The following is a 16,094-nucleotide window of genomic DNA, read 5'->3' as shown; positions in this document are numbered from 1 at the left end:
AGCACAATCAGGGATGCTATCCCTCTATTCTACCCCTATTCCATCTTCATTAGTGTCCATCTATGACTCTAGGCCTTCCTTTCCCCACAGCTATGGGCCCCAACTCACTTTCTTCTTCTACAAGTTTCTCAGCTTCTGAGGAGGTTCCAAGATTCATTAGCACCCTTTCACTTATATTACATCTTCAGGATTAGACTTGGGAACTCTAGGAGATAATAGTGTTATTAATTTGCTACCTTTTCAGGGCTGGATTTCTCAGACTGAACTTGTCCTACTTATCCATGGACTGTTGCATCAACAACACCTGGTGTGCTTGATAAAAAACAGATTTCTGGGTCTTTCTGTAGAGGTACTTAATCAAAATGGAGAGAGCTGCTGGAAAGTCTTTTAACTACTATCTCTGCATATACTTGTGATGTGTAGTCAGGTTTGGGAACCAGTGGGTGAAGGCATTACAGTTATACTGTCCAGTAGGATAGTCATTAGCCACAGTGGGTACAAACACTTGGAATGTGGTTATCCAAGTTGAGATGTGCTGTCAGTATAAAATTTCACTGGATTTCAAAGATTCAGCACATTAAAAAATTTAAAATATCTCATCTCATTAATAACATATTTTATATTGATTATGTGTTGCAATGAAAATAGTTTAGATATATTAGGTTACATATATTATATCATTACAATTAATTGTACCTGTTTTATCTTTTTTTTTTCCTTACATGTGGCTACTAGAAAATTTTAAATTACATATGTGGATCATGTATTTCTTCTCAGTAGTGCTCTACTAGAAAATGTTATTAGAATTCAAATTCCAGGGGTACCTTGGAAAAAAAAGTCAGTTGACTGAGCGTCTGACTTTAGCTCAGGTCATGATCTTGCAGTTTGTGAGTTCAAGCCCCACACTGGGCTCTGTGTTAACAGCTCAGAGCCTGGAGCCTGCTTCAGACTCTGTCTCTCCTCTCTCTGCCCCTCCCATGTTCATGCTCTGTTTCTCTCTGTTTCTCAATAATAAACATTAAAAAAAATTAAAAAAAGAATTCAGATTCCAATTAGGTGAGATTTAGATAATGGAAATATTCAAGAATTAGCTAAGCGTGGTAGCTCATTTCTTAATTCAGTCAATAAATATGTGTCTCTTCTTTGTTCAACTTGCAGCCTGAGTATCTTTGCAAATCATAAGTCTGATGCCAACTCCTTAAAATGCTGTGATGTTTAACTTGCTCTTAGGATAAAGAACTATAGCTTTACTATGGCCTTGCAAAGATCCCTCACAATCTGACCCGTATCTTCTCTTTAACCTCATCTCTAATTACTCATCCTTCAGCCAGCAAGTAGGCCATGCTTTCCTAGGGAAGCATTTGTTAGGTGCTCCTTCTCCTCTCTGCTCTGGCCTAAGTCACAGTTGCTGTGTGTGTGTTTCTTCCAAAACACTTGTTTCACATTGTAATAATATATTGACGAATATTGTCATTTGCTTAGCATCAGTTTCTCTCCTCGATAGTAAGCTTACCAAGCACAGGGACCTTGCCTTTTTTGCTCAATTTGAATTTCCAACTTAGAGCATAGTCTCTGGTTCACAATATTCAATAGAAACATGAAGACATGAAGGACTTGAACACCTATTTGCATCATACACTGTGCCATTCTGTGTGATTATAAGCATTCAAGTCTATATGCTGCCTTTAGGGAGGTCACAGTTTAGTGACGGAAGACAGGCATGTGAAGACCAATAACAATCCCACTGAGTGTAGAAGACAGAATGTGACCTAAAGGGGAAGCAGCCTGCATTCCTTTGTGGGAAAAGTTAGGAAAGTTTCCCAAGAACTTACTTGGAAAAGAATGGGAGGTGGCTGGGAGGAAAAGGCAGGAGAACTTACCAGAGACAGGAATGAAAACATGTAGTGCATTCAGGGAACATTAGATAAGTTAGGTATGGCTGGAGTGCATTGACTCTGATGAGAAAAGAGGGTGGACAGGATGATAGGTAATAAGAAGCCCGGTCACTATGGCCTTCTAGACCTCCAGAAAAGGCCTTGCATTTCTTTATCCTATAGGTGATCAGGAGCCAGATTTATTTCCTCAGCTTGGGTTCTGAGATGGGGACACAGAAGTAAGTGGTCAGAGAAGAAACCATAGGTTGGTTCTGGGTGTGATTCTTCTATAGTGGGTGATTTGCATGGGTCTCTTATTACAACACAAGTAATTTGTTTCCAGAGATTTGGCTGGATCTATTCTTGGCAAAGGCACTATTTGGATGAAACAAAAAAAACATGATTCAGGAGGTTCAATCATAATTGATGAGCCTTTAGAAGGATCCAGTAATTGTGTCATTACTATTAGAGGAATCCAGGACCTAATACAGAAGGTATAACTATTTGCAGCAGAGAAGTATGTGAAATAGATTTCTAAAAAGATTTTAGAAAAAAATTTTGTAAACAAAATTTATTATTTATTTAAATTTATTATCTTTTAACACCTGAAGTTAAAAGACAGCAAGTTTTACCAGCCAGAACAATACTTGGTTATAAAACCAAACTAAATAAAGTCTGAATGTTTTAATTTCTCAATTCCAACTATTAAACCAAAAACCTTTTGATATTTTATTTCAATTTTTTTTCATGGTAGGGGGACTTGAAAAAAATATATAGTATTTTTCTATGGTGTACTGAATTATGTAGGAAATATTTGGGAACAATTAAAAATTATTTTAGCTGCATCTTTTATATAAGTGTCTGGGCATTTGTTTTGGTAGTTAAATTATTTAACCTCTCTTACATATTGAACTATTCCAGTGAGAAAAATTGAATGTAATATCAATAAAGTACAAATAAAGATTTGTACTCTAATAGTTGAGGGAGATTTTTATCCCTTCATGAAGAATTTTTTTTTCTCATGAAACTGGATTTCCAGTGTTTGCTTTAAGAAATCAGAAGATTTCTTGAATTTCAACTCTAAATTTGTACTAAACTAGATACCTAGTAAAATCAAATTATTTTTAATGGACTGTTACTGAGATTGGTTTGCACTTGTGTGCAGTCCTAAAATGCCACTGCGAGGGACACCCAAGATGATAGCTCAGATTCCCCACCAGTTGCTCTTCTCTGCAGGTGCCATTTTTCTCATTTAGCTTTGAATTACACCAGGACTCTGAATCCAAAGCCCCACATTGCATAATTGTGTACCCATGATGAGGTGACAATGACTTAATCGTATCTTCAGAGCCAATTACTATGTAGGTCATTGTGAAAAAGTTATGCCTGAACAGAGGGCAGAGCACAATACATTGAGAGCTTAGCTTACACTTATTTCTAAAGCTATAAAAACTGCTATTCTTGCATGGGAGGACCAAACTTAATGTTTTAGTCAGAAAATGAGGTCTGCTGATGTGCCTGCTGCCAAACACCATGTGTCTACTTCTCAGGTCATTTCTGTGCCCCTAGCAACATTCCCTCTCTTTGTTTATTGTAGTCATCAAATGATAAAAAAACCTTGCCATTTGCTACAGAAAGAACTACACATATGTTTCACTTCAGGCAAAAAGCAGAGATAAATCTAGGTTTTGTGAAACCTAAGTCTCATACAATTTAGGGTCCTCTTTATGGAAAACAACTGAAACTTACTATACTATTTGTCAACTTTACAAACATAAATGCCCATGTGAAGACATTTTGAAAGCCACTCTGAGGCCCTAAAGCTTAAATTTGTTAGCTTCATGGTAACTTTGTCTCTACATAAAGCGTATTTTAGGTGACCCTGAAAGAAGCAGAAGATGACATATTACACATGGGGAAAAACAATATGATGAGGACTTCTCATCACAAACAGTAGAGGCCAGAGGCATTAGATTGACATATCCAAACTGCAGGAAAAAAATGCAACAAGGAATTCTATCTTTAGATAGACAAAAAAAACTCCTTAAAGAAAAACATAAAACTTCAAATGAGCAAACCCAAAACTGATAGCATTTTTCAACAAAAAATGATGAAAGCCATAGGACAATAGAGGCATCCTTAGGAAGAAAATGGCTGACAGTCTGGACTTCTATACCCAGTGAAATTGTTCTCCAGACAAAATGGTTTTCAGACAAACAGAAAACAGAGAACTTGTTAAAGAAATACTTGAGGCACCTGGGTGGCTCAGTTGGTTAATAGTCCTCATTTGGCTCAGGCAATGATCTCACACTTCATGAGTCGGAACCCCACGTTGGGCTCTGTGGTGACAGCTCAGAGCCTGGAGCCTGCTTTGGAATCTGTGACTCCCTCTCTCTCTGTCCCTCCCCTGCTCATGCTTTGTCTCTCTTTGTGTCTCAAAAAATAAATAAACATCAAAAAAATTAAAAAAATAAAAAGAAATATGTAAGGGAGTTCTCTAGCAGAAGGGAAAATAAGTATTACAATAAAGGAAGAAAAGAAAAGTACAAGAAAGTATAAACAGGTAAGTAAACCCAAATAAGTATTGTCAGTTTAAAATATTAGAAAATAACAATATCCTATAGGATTCGAAATATGTGCACAATTAAAATGCCTGACAATAGCATTCCAAAATGTCAGAAAGATAGATGGAATTAAAGTTTTGTAATATCTGTGAGTTGTTTGGAAAGTGGAAAAGCATTAATTAATGTAACCTCATTTTACCAAAGGAGGGCAAGAAAGAAGGAAAAAACAAGTTAGAGATGAGACAAATACAAAAGAATAGTAAAATACCAGGTTTAAATGCAAATATAATAGTAATTACATTAACTAAACAGATTAATACTCTAATTAAAAATCTAGAATTCTCAAAATAGATTAAAAATAAACAAAAATACAATCATATGCTGAGTATAAGAGATACGCCTAAACCAAAGGATGCAGAGAGGTTAAAAATAAAAAGATGAAGAAAGATATACCACGTAGACACTAAAAACAATACAAAATTGGTATGGTCCCATGCATTTACATCATAAAAATTGGCTAACACTATAAAGTAAGGATTGTTTCTCTTTTCACCCTAGAGAGCATTTACCAGCACACCTTTGGATAAAGCTATGGTAAATTCGAATGCAACTAATTACAAGCATAAGGCAAAAATGTGAGAGGTAAAAGGAGAAACAGGCATATACATAATCACAGTTGGGGACTTTAACACACTTATCCCCTATAACTAGAAGAAGCAGACAAAAACAAATTTGCCCAATATAGGTAAGGAAACAGAGAATTAGTGACTTAACCAAGTACTCGAAACCAATAAGTGAGAAGGTTAGAACTGAATTCAGGTTTTATGCACCTAAATCAAACATGCTTTCCACTCTAGTTTTATATTACAAAAAAAGATTTGCGGTATTTACTTATAATGACCACTGTAATTCCTACATTAATATATACAAACAGGAAGAACAGGAAGACACATTTTGTAATTATATACTGTTATTTTTAGAAAGCCTTTATATTTAACATATATTATAAAATTATAAAATGTATTGTCACAAAACAAAATTATGGGGCCGGCATGGCTTTAAAACAGATGAATAATTTTATTAAGGAATTCACCACACATCACCTTTGGTGATAACTATCATGGCACTCCTAAATCTTAATGATGTTCTTGATGATGATGAAGACACTGATGCGGATGAAAACAATAGCAGCAGCTAATATTTCCAGAGTGATTACTTTGTGCCAGGCAGTTTTATACTTCTTCATGTTTATTTCTTGAATCCACTCAACCACCAAGTGAGAAAATATGATAGTTAATTTTATGTATCAGTTTGACTAGCCCATAAGTGCCCATATTAAAATTATTTCTGGGTGTGTCTGTGAGGGGTTTTCTGGATGAGGTTAGCCTTTGACTCCGTGGATTTAGTAAATTGTCCCTCTACCACAGTGAGTGGGCACCATGCTATCCACTGAAGGCCTGAATCAGTGGCAGGCAGAGTAAGGGAGTTGTTCCTTTTTGCTTTGCCTGCCTGCTTGAGTTGGGACCTCTCGTCTTCTCTGGCCCCCAGACCAGATTTTAAGCCATTAGCTCCCCTGGTTCTTTGGCCTTTAGACTTAACTGAATTACATCACTGGCCTTCCTGGGTTTCTAGTTTACAGGTGGCAGATTGTGGGAATTCTCAGCTTCCATAGTTGGGTAAGCCAATTCATCATAGTAAATTTCCATAAAAAATATAAAATATATTTTATATATATACATATGTAATAATGTTACCTATATATTATATGTAAAATCTGTATCTCTATTTATATCGAATCTCCCACTGATTCTGTTTCTCCAAGTACCCTAACTCATACAGAGTTTTGCTTCTATTATCCTCATTTTGTAGTGAAAAAACTGAAGCAATGAAGAATATATAATGTGCCCAAAGGCACATAACTAACCCAAAGAGTACTCTTGATCACTATACATACTATATACTGCCCATCATTACATTAATTAAAACGTGCTTTAAGTTTAATATTTCAAAAACAAAAAACCATAGAGTAAGTTATTTCTATTTTATATATATTTCTTAAATGATATCTAGGAAAACTATTTATGTGTCTGAAATAAGTTTTTTGGGAGGGAAACAAAAGGTATAGCACATAGACTGAAATTACAGTACAAACTCTGGTTTCCTTCATTTAGAATTAATCCACCTCTGCTCCTTTGAAACAAACATGTCCGGGGCACTTGGGTAGCTCAGTCAGTTAAGTGTCTGACTCTTGATTTTAGCTCAGGTCATGATCTCATGGTTCATGAATTCAAGTCCTGCATTGGGCTCTCTGCTGCTTAGGATTCTTTCTGTCTCCCCTTCTCGTTCTGCCCCTTGTGCGGGCTCAGTCTCTTCTCTCTCAAAATAAACTTAAAAAACAAAACAAACATTTCCATGTTCCTCAAGCAGGATATCAGACATTTTTTTTGCCATACATCCATTTAAAAAAATTGTGGTAAAATGCACAATATAACATTGGTCATTTTAAATCATTTTAAGTGTAAAATTCAGTTCCATCAAGTACATTCATTCATATTCTTGTGTTCCATTGTATGTGCATACCAAATTTTATTTATCAGTTCATCTATTGATGCACATTTGGATCATTTCCATCTTTTGGCTATTCTGAATAATACTTCTATGGACATTTGTGTACAAATATCTGTTTGAGTCCCTTCTTTCCATTCTTTTGGGTAAATACACAAAGTAGAATTACTGGGTCACACAGTAACTCTATGAATAACTTTTGAGAAACCGTCAAACTATTTTCCACAATGGTTGTGCTATTTTACACTCCTACCAGCAATGTACCAGGGTTCCACATTCTCCACATAGTCACCAACACTTGTTAATTTTCCTTTATTTTTTTTCTTTTGGATAATAGCTATTGTAATGTGTGTGAAGTGGTATCTAACTATGGTTTTGATTTGCATTTTCCTAATAACTAGTGATGTTGAGCATCTTTTCATTTGTTGGCCATTTATAGATCTTCTTTGTAGAAACGTTTGTTAAGTCCTTTGCCCATTTTTCAGTTGGATTGCTTGTTTTTTGAGTTGTAGGAGTTGGAAAAAATATATTTGGGTATTAATTCCTTGTGAGATATATCTTTTGCAAATATTTTCTCCCATTCTGTGGAATGTCTTTTTACCCTCTTGATAGTGTCCTTTGATGTACAGAAGTCCTTAATATTGATGTAGTCCAATGTATCTTTTTCTTTTTTTTGAAAGTGCTTTTAGTGTCCTCTCTAAGAAATTAATGCTAAATCCAATGTCGTGAAACCTTTCCCCTATGTTTTCTTCTAAGAGTTTTATAGTTTCAGCTCTCATATTTAGGGCATTGATCCATTTTGAGTTGAGTTTTGTATATGATACCAGATAAGGGTCCAAACTTCATTCTTTTGCATGTGGATATCCAATTTTCCCAGCACCATTTGTTGAAAGACTATCCTTTCCTCATTGAATGGTCTTGGCACCTTTGTTGAAACTCAGTTGACCATACATGAGAGAGTGTATTCTGTGCTGTGGCTTCATTTTGTACAAGTAGGAAATAAACCCTGTAATCCTCTTATGTAACAGAAGCTTTCTTATTTTGTAAACGTACAGAAGAACTATGCCAGAGGGCCATCATACATAGTAAAAGGATATGGTTGGGGCGCGTGGGTGGCTCATTCGGTTAAATGTCTGACTATTGTTTTTCGCTCAGGTCATGACCTCATGGTTTGTGAGTTTGACCCCATGTCAGGCTCTGCAGAGGGAGCCTACTTATGATTACCTCTCTTTCCATCTCTCTCGGTTCCTCCTCCATCTCAAAATAAATAAATAAACTTGAAATAAAAAAGGATAAGGTCACAAAAGAAGAAAAACAAATACCACCAAAAAATATTTAAAGCATATTTTTTATTATAGATAGGCAAGTACGGTTTGCTGTGGCTAAAGATATGTTTATAATGGGTGTATAAGCTTTTCTATATACCAAAAGGTATAATATTTTTCTTTTAATACTCATCTAACATTTCTCTGACAACAAGGAAAGTCTGAATGGGCTGAGCCTATTTTAAATGGCTAAAACCTTTTTTTTTCCTGAATGTTGCTTTAAAGACTGGTAAATTGAATTCTTTTAGGTCCCAACACATTAAATTTAAGAATGATGAAATAAAGTCCATGAATACTACAAAACATGTAATTCCCATGAAGCAGAAATAATGGTTTTTATAATTTAAAACAGCAGCAATTTCAAAAGACTTGCTGAATTAAAACTTTACAAAATATATATATACATAGTATCATTCCAGATGATCATGGATTTTTAAAAATAGTATATCACAACCCCAAACTCTAACCCAAACCTACTACTGGATGTAGCTGGCTGGTAATATTTTTTACAACAATTTAAAAAATAAAACAAAAGAAACCTCCCAATTCTCTTGTGCATAAGCACAGGTTACAGTGCGCTGGCTTTGCTTCTATATCCACAAAGAGAATTTTAAAATAGAACAAGGACTTCACATAAATAATGTTTTACTTGTTATTAAGTATGTAACCAAACAAATTAAAATAAGTACTAACAACCAAAACATATCTTGATGTAACCAGTACATACACTCTTAAAGAATGACAAAGACAAAAAAAGAAATAAAATAGTCTATGAAAAAGCCACAAGCACCTTGTTTTAGGAAGAGCACCAAGCAACACAAAAAGGCAACACGTAAGAGGTAGTGTACCACCGGCTAAGATGTATATGCCCATTGGGGACCTGAATACAGCTTAGTATTTGGGAAAATAAGACGTATTAGACTGTGGCTTTTAATTTTTAGACAGAAGCATTGCACATTTGGGAGCATTAGCCAGTATTGCTCCATTGTGCTCTGCACCTCCAGCTGTCTAATGGGTATTTTGCTCTCAGTCAAAAAATATAGGCTACCCTGAAGAATTCCATGTTTATAAATTTTCAGTTCTAGGGAATTCTCTTAAGAAAGCACAGATCAATATAATTTTTAAAAGAATTAAATACTTTATCAATTATAGTCCTTTAAAAATGCCTTTTCTCCTTCTTAGGAGGAAATCTTTTCTTCCTGAGATTCTTTAAGATTTAGCCAATGCTTTATTCCATGCATTTCACAATGATAGTATCTTTCTGTCTATACTTTTCCCTCTGTAGCAATTACCTGGTAAGAATTCTGAACTAATTCAGAAACCTTAGAGAAAGCATACAGAACTGCTTTCAATGTAGAACTTCCTTTCAGTTTTGAGATGAGGAAGTTTTTGTACTTCAACTACTGGAAGCTGATTAGGGTCCTGGGTGTGAAAAAGGAATTTTGCCTTATGCCAGCTGCCATCATGAATCTGTAAAACAAGAACAAAGTGCTTTGATAGATCATTGTGTCATTAGCAATCATTCTCAGCAGACAATGCCCTTCTTTGTCAGACACTACTGCTTAGTTTAAGGATTAGAGTTAATGAAGAGGAAGTCCCTAGAAAGTTAAGTGCTGGCTCAGAGTTAAGTGCTCAATGGTTAACAATCACTATGACTAATTGAAAACATGGTTCATTATTTTCTCTAAATGGCAGTATGTGTTCTGATTTTTCCGTCTCTGAGGCTAAGGCTTCTGCTTCTGCTGTCTGTGGATCACTGGATCAGTACAAAGGCTGTACTATTCCTAATATAAGTAACACCCATCTGTTATGTGTTCCTTTATTTGGGACTGGTTCTTCAGGATAGGCCTTCTTTTTGCATGAAAGGCAATGAGCTATCTCAACCTTTCTGTACTTTAGGGCAGGAAATAACCAGAATTGCTTCAGTCAGAAGTAAATTATAATTATGTAAATCACCTTGTAAGTTTCTTTATTGCCAGCCTGTGGTTACTGTTTATATAGTTTCTTCCCTCTCTTCTTTCTAGGCCTTTCTGTTTTTCTTATATGCTCTTTTGTTTCTGATAAATTCTACTGTTGGAGAGAAACATCTTATGACTGGGGCACCTGGGTGGTTCAGTCATTTAAGTGTCTGGCTTTGGATCAGGTCATGATCTCCCAGTTCGTGGGTTCAAGCCTGCATCGGGCTCTGTGCTGACAGCTCAGAGCCGGGAGCCTACATCAGATTCTGGTCTCTCTCTCTCTCTCTCTCTCTCTCTCTGCCCTCCCCTGCTCACACTCTCTTTCAAAAATAAGTAAACATTTAAAAAAATCTTATGATTAAGCTCCAACAAGACAAAATAGAGAAACACAATTGATTAATTTTGTGAAGCTTTTTTATTGTTTATTCACTTACTCATTTACAGAATTATAATATCAATTTTAAAATTTGAAGGATCCTTAAAGATTATTTAAGCTATGAATTCCACGTACTAGTCATCAGCTTGGTGTGATAAATAGAACTAGAGATATGTGTAAGACACCATTAGATGAACTCTTGGAGTCTTTGGAACAATATTTATTGAACACTAAGTACAATTGGCACAGTTGAATAAGAGGTGATCCTCTATTTTCTTATAGTGGTTGGGAAATATGAAGATAAATTATTTAGTTCTGGCGTTTGAATACTAGCAGCTCACACATCTAGTTGGAGAGAGGGGAAACACAAACAGACACAACACAAGACAGTATACAGTAAGTGCAATATAAATAATATAGACAGTGAGTGCTGAATTCCTCATTTCCCACTGAAGTATGCAAGGGAAGCTTCATGAGTTCAGAATTCAGAATTTAAGATGGCCCTTAAAGTATGCCTAAAGTTGCCACTTGGTTAGAGAGGTAGGGAAGGCATTTCAGAGAAAGGTAATGACAAGAGAAAAAACAAATATACAAATAAAGAACAGTTGGAAAAGTAGAAGATGGTTGCAAAAATAAGCCTAGAGTGGGGTTTTAGTGCAGAGATTTTGGCCTGGAACAGATTTTGATAGAAATCCAGATACCATCAGTATCTTCATATATAAAATGTGAAAAATAAAAACCTCACACGGTCGTGAGGATTAAATGAGATTTTGATTAAAGTACCTTCCAGTATCGTGTGGCATAGGGTTTGGAGTTATACCCACCTGGCATTTATTTCCTACTCTTCACTAATTCGCTGGATGACCTTGAACAAGTTCTTTAACCTCTCTGTGCCTTTCTTATTATTGAGACTTCTTTACAAAGCTGTTGTACTTAAACAAAATAATGTATGTAATGTAAGGTACTTGCTATATAATAAAGCCCAATAACTAGTAGTAGGAATTATTGATGTTACTATTGTTGTTGTTGTTGTTGTTGTTAACAGGTCAGTTTGGTCACAGTTTTGGGTTGACAGACAATGAAAGCCCAAACTAGAAACATAGTTTGGGCCTGACTGTCCTAAGTGTTAAACAAAGAGCTGATATGTTTGGATTGTATCCCAGAGACGGATGGGAGTCCCTGAAAGTTTCTGGAAAAAATTGTAAAAGGTAAATGAATTTGTTGGTAATGTTGATCTCTGCTTGTAGAGATGAACTGTATGTTTCTGTTTGCCTTTTATTTTCCAAATACTCAAGCGCTATTTGTCCGAAAATAAAATGTTGTGAAAAAGCAGAGTCCCCTGGAAATGGTAAGAAATGTTAAGTCACCAGCTTCACAGTACAGAAGTAAAGGACACCAAGCTACTTAAAGTCATTAATGATATGTATGTAAAGTGGATGCTATTCTGTGTAACAGGATCAGGAAACTCTTCTGTAAAGGGCTAGTAATAAAGGTTTTAGGCTTTGTGCACCATACAATGTGTCACATTTATTTAACTCTGCCATCATAGTGTGATAACAGCCATAGATAATAAGCAAATGAACTGGGGCACCTGGGTGGCTCTGTCAGTCGAGTAGCTGACTCTGGCTCAGGTCATGATCTCAGGGTCTGTGAGGTCAAGCCCTGCATGAGGCTCTTTGTGTCAGCTCAGAGCCTGGAGCCTGCTTCAGAGTCTGTGTCTGTGCTTCCCTCTCTCTCTGCCCTTCTCCTGTGCACATTCTGTCTGTCTCTCTCTCTCTCAAAAATAAATAAACATTTTAAAAAGATTAAAAAAATAAAATTCATTAAACAAGTGAATGTGGCTGTGTTCCAATAACATTTATTTATAAGAACTAGCGGTGAGCTGGAGTTGGTGTCTGGACTGTAGTTTGCTGATACCAGCTGTATAACACGTCTTTTAAAATTATAGATTCTTCATGATATTTGTTATTTAATTTTAACAGGGAAAATGGGCTGTGATTCAAATATTGATGGGTAGGGTCAGCCAATCTACAAGTCTGCCCACATTTGGTATCAGGTATAGCAAGTGACAAAATGAAATACAACTGACTTGCCTCTATAAGCTGTCTTTCATGAAATAATGAGAAGTAGTAGAATTACAATGGTGAAAATACATGAAACAAATCTGTTTATATGCTCTATCCACCTAGGTGTAATATAATTATTCAATATGAGAAACAAAAATTAAATCTATGTATTAACACCTATTTTGCATATAAAAATCCATGGATGACCAATGGGTGTGACAAAAGTTGACAAGATATGATATAAGCAAATGTTTTGATTCTGAAAAATGTGAGTCTATTACAAATTGGACACTTTAAAACTTACTACCCTTCTGGATCTTCAGTTTACAATTAAAGTCTTATTCCTATTATTTAAATTTTACAGTCTTATCGATTTTATGTTAGTTATATTGAATAATTCTAAAAGTGCCATCCCTTACCTTGCATTCATCTGAAAGCACCTTAGGTTCAAGTAGAGTGTTTTCTTCAAAAATCTGGCCATTCCATCCCTTGAAGCCAATAGGTAATCCTGAGCCACTTGACTGAGCACTTGTCCACACTGGTGTGTTTAGACAGTGAATGGTGATGATATGGGTGGCTTCGGAGCTTAGTAAGTGAAGAAAGTTCATCTGGACTTTTCCAACTCCAAACTCCAACTAATGTCATAGAAACAATATACAGTTTATAGGATGTGACAATTGAGGAACTTTTAATTCAGGGAATTTTGAGGAAAGTCCTTGGAATGCAGCCTTGAGAAAACTACTTTCCTTGGCATTTAAATGTCAGTCAACAGCATGTGGCTGAACCACTGGCTTTTGCAGGGATCGGGGTGAGGGGGGTAGGGGATCCCTGATCTATAGCATTTTCTGATTTGCATTGTGTAAACCCTCCTGCCATGCCTGATTTCAGGCTATCATGGTGGTTCCACTGAACGTGGAGTTGGAAAGAGATGCAAACAGTATGCTCTCCTGAGTCTGTATGAGCTGGCTGTAGCATACTCCTCTTAGGCTACTAGATATGACAAAAAGGAAATGAAGGCCATTTTTCTAATGTTTTCTAAAATTCATTAATAATTGGTTGTTGATTAATGATTTTTCCACAAAAATCTGAAATTGCATATACTTTCCTTTGAAGACCTTTTTATGAGTTTCCAAAGGTAAGGTAGAAGTAGCAATAATAACTTGTTGAGTAATCTTAACTATCAGACCCTTTAAAGATCAGGATAGAATCTTATTCTTTATGTTGCCAGCCCTTAATGCTGTTCCAGTCATAGAGCGAGTCATCAATAAATGTTTACTGAAATGAATGAATGCATGAACAAGTATTAATAATAAAGTCAATGATATAGAGCAAAATTGTAGCAAGGAGGTCTAATTGCATATTTCTCAGGTTTGGGCAAGGAAACATATTTCTATAACTTTTGACATGATTATTATTTTAGCAATATTCAAGCAGGGGTATGGTCATAACAAAAGTAAACAAAAATGGTTTCTACAAGGAAAATTATATTAATTTCAAAACATGAAATTAGAAAAATATCAGTTATGAGGTAATGGGGAAAGAAAAAAGTAAAACAACAACAATCAAAAAAGGAAAAGGAAAAGAGAAGAAAGGCAAAGGAAGGTCAGTGAGGATGAAAACATGGAAGGATCATTATAAGGAACATCAGAGTTTTTTAAGTAGTTCAGTTTCCTTTATTTTACAGGTAAGAATCACAAACTTGTAAACTATTTAACCTTTCTGAGACTTAGTTTCTTTGTTGGTGGAGTAAGACACTGACATGGCAGGGTTACAAGGATTAAGGAACCACATGTCACTTGCCTAGCACAGTGCTGGCACAGAGTAGGCTCTTTGGTGGCTCAGAGTGTCACCTGCCAGGTTAGTCAAGGAATAGAAACTAGAAGCCAGATCCCTGATTCCAAGTCTACCATTTTTTCCACTACCTGCCCAGTCTTTCTCAGGTTGAGTTTACAGATAGGAGAGACAGGAGAACTGACTCAAGGAAGGACTTGGAGTGCAACTCCTTCACTGTTCCTGTCTCTTTTGCACACCCTTTCCAGTCTCCATCTTTCTTCTGTGATAATCCAAATAAAATTCTGGACCACAGTCAGAGGAGTGAGAATGACCATGCAGATATTTTGGAAGTAAGACAATCATGCTGATCTTCCTTCATCAGAGGAACGTGGGATTCCCTAGGGATGGAAGAAACTCTCCTTCCTCTGCTTCCAGGGCAATAATGGTGAATACCTAACTGAGATGAACTGTTGAAGCACCCTGGTCGATGAAGAGGTGCCGGGAGCCGCCGCCGAGCTCTTGGCCGCCTCAGGCAAGGACATATCGCTCTCCAGGGAGCAACCAAAAAACAAGATTTACATCTGGAGGCTAGGAGAGTGCCATTTCCTGGTCCAAGATTTTGGCGATGGTCATGCTGGGCCAGACGTAGAATGGCCAAGGTGCAGAAAAGATCAAACCGCATTCGGGAATGCAGTGTTAAGCTTCCCCTCCCCAGCACTTACAGACGCTAGTCTGCGTGCTTCCCTTTGATGCTGTGTCCGAAGTGTGGAGTTTCGTTTTGGGTTTTTTCCCCTTTCTCTAATATTCATTTGACTCTGTTACCTGGCAACCAGCCCGGGTCAGTTCCCCGCCCCAAACCATATATAAGATACAGGGTTTTCTGGAAAAAGAAGGAAGGAGAGGAAGAAGAATAAAGAAGAGGCTTGATCAAAAATCGCTTGTCTGTCTTCACTCTCTGTGCCCCCTTTCCTGCCCTTTCTCTCCCTCCCTCAGGAAAAGAACCCACGAGGTTTCGAGGTTTCTCCGCCCTGCCGGTAGGGGGCGGACTAGACAAACCGCCTAATGCCGCCAGGGACCAGCGCGCAGCGCGGGGACCTGGCTTCGGCTAAGACAAAGAGGGATATTTTAGGAAAGGGCAGTCAAACAATAAAAAGCGTCGAGAGATTAACAGACTGACATCTTAGTTGCTGCCTCTTTATGATGGATCAAACCTGCAGGTGTATCCATTCTTTGTCAATGAGAAATAAGTTCTTGGTAATAATACCAAACTGGTTTAAACAGAAAAAGAAGCAATGCAGTTTTGACTTCTTCAGTATATGTTATGGGTAGAACTAAGCTTTAGGTGTTTTAAATGCTTGTTATAATCTCCAGTAGCATTCCAAGCTAACTTTCATTCATTTGACTACTTGGCAGAAATTTTAAATAATAGTCATTGGATGCTTAAGGCAGGTTCTTTTGTGCCAAATCACCAAAAAGTGTAAACTTTGTGGCAAAATTCCTCTTTTAATAATAATGTCATTTTCAGAAAAGCTTTAGGTAACTGATTATTAATTACAAAAACTGTGTGGGTATTTTCTAATGTATATGTATGCA

At 36.5% G+C, this 16,094-nt stretch overlaps 1 protein-coding gene across 4 annotated transcripts in view; it reads right to left on the bottom strand.

Annotated features, from left to right (window-relative positions):
• Nucleotides 1-8,332: 8,332 nt before the first annotated feature.
• Nucleotides 8,333-16,094, bottom strand: part of COL24A1 (collagen type XXIV alpha 1 chain) — a 475,258-nt gene continuing 467,496 nt past the window's right edge. For 3 of the 4 annotated variants that reach the window (XM_029948855.1, XM_029948856.1, XM_029948857.1), the window contains 2 exons: nucleotides 13,148-13,363; nucleotides 8,333-9,798 (listed from right to left, as the gene is read on the bottom strand). In XM_029948855.1, the coding sequence (XP_029804715.1) occupies nucleotides 9,652-9,798; nucleotides 13,148-13,363 (363 nt within the window). In that variant the 3' untranslated portion in view covers nucleotides 8,333-9,651. The remainder of the gene's footprint in view (nucleotides 9,799-13,147; nucleotides 13,364-16,094) is intronic. The other variant, XM_029948854.1, reaches the window with a different exon arrangement.

Source organism: Suricata suricatta, chromosome 8, assembly GCF_006229205.1.
Source record: "Suricata suricatta isolate VVHF042 chromosome 8, meerkat_22Aug2017_6uvM2_HiC, whole genome shotgun sequence".
In the NCBI taxonomy this organism is placed as follows: Eukaryota; Metazoa; Chordata; class Mammalia; order Carnivora; family Herpestidae; genus Suricata; species Suricata suricatta.
This window is presented reverse-complemented; position numbering and strand designations above follow the sequence as displayed.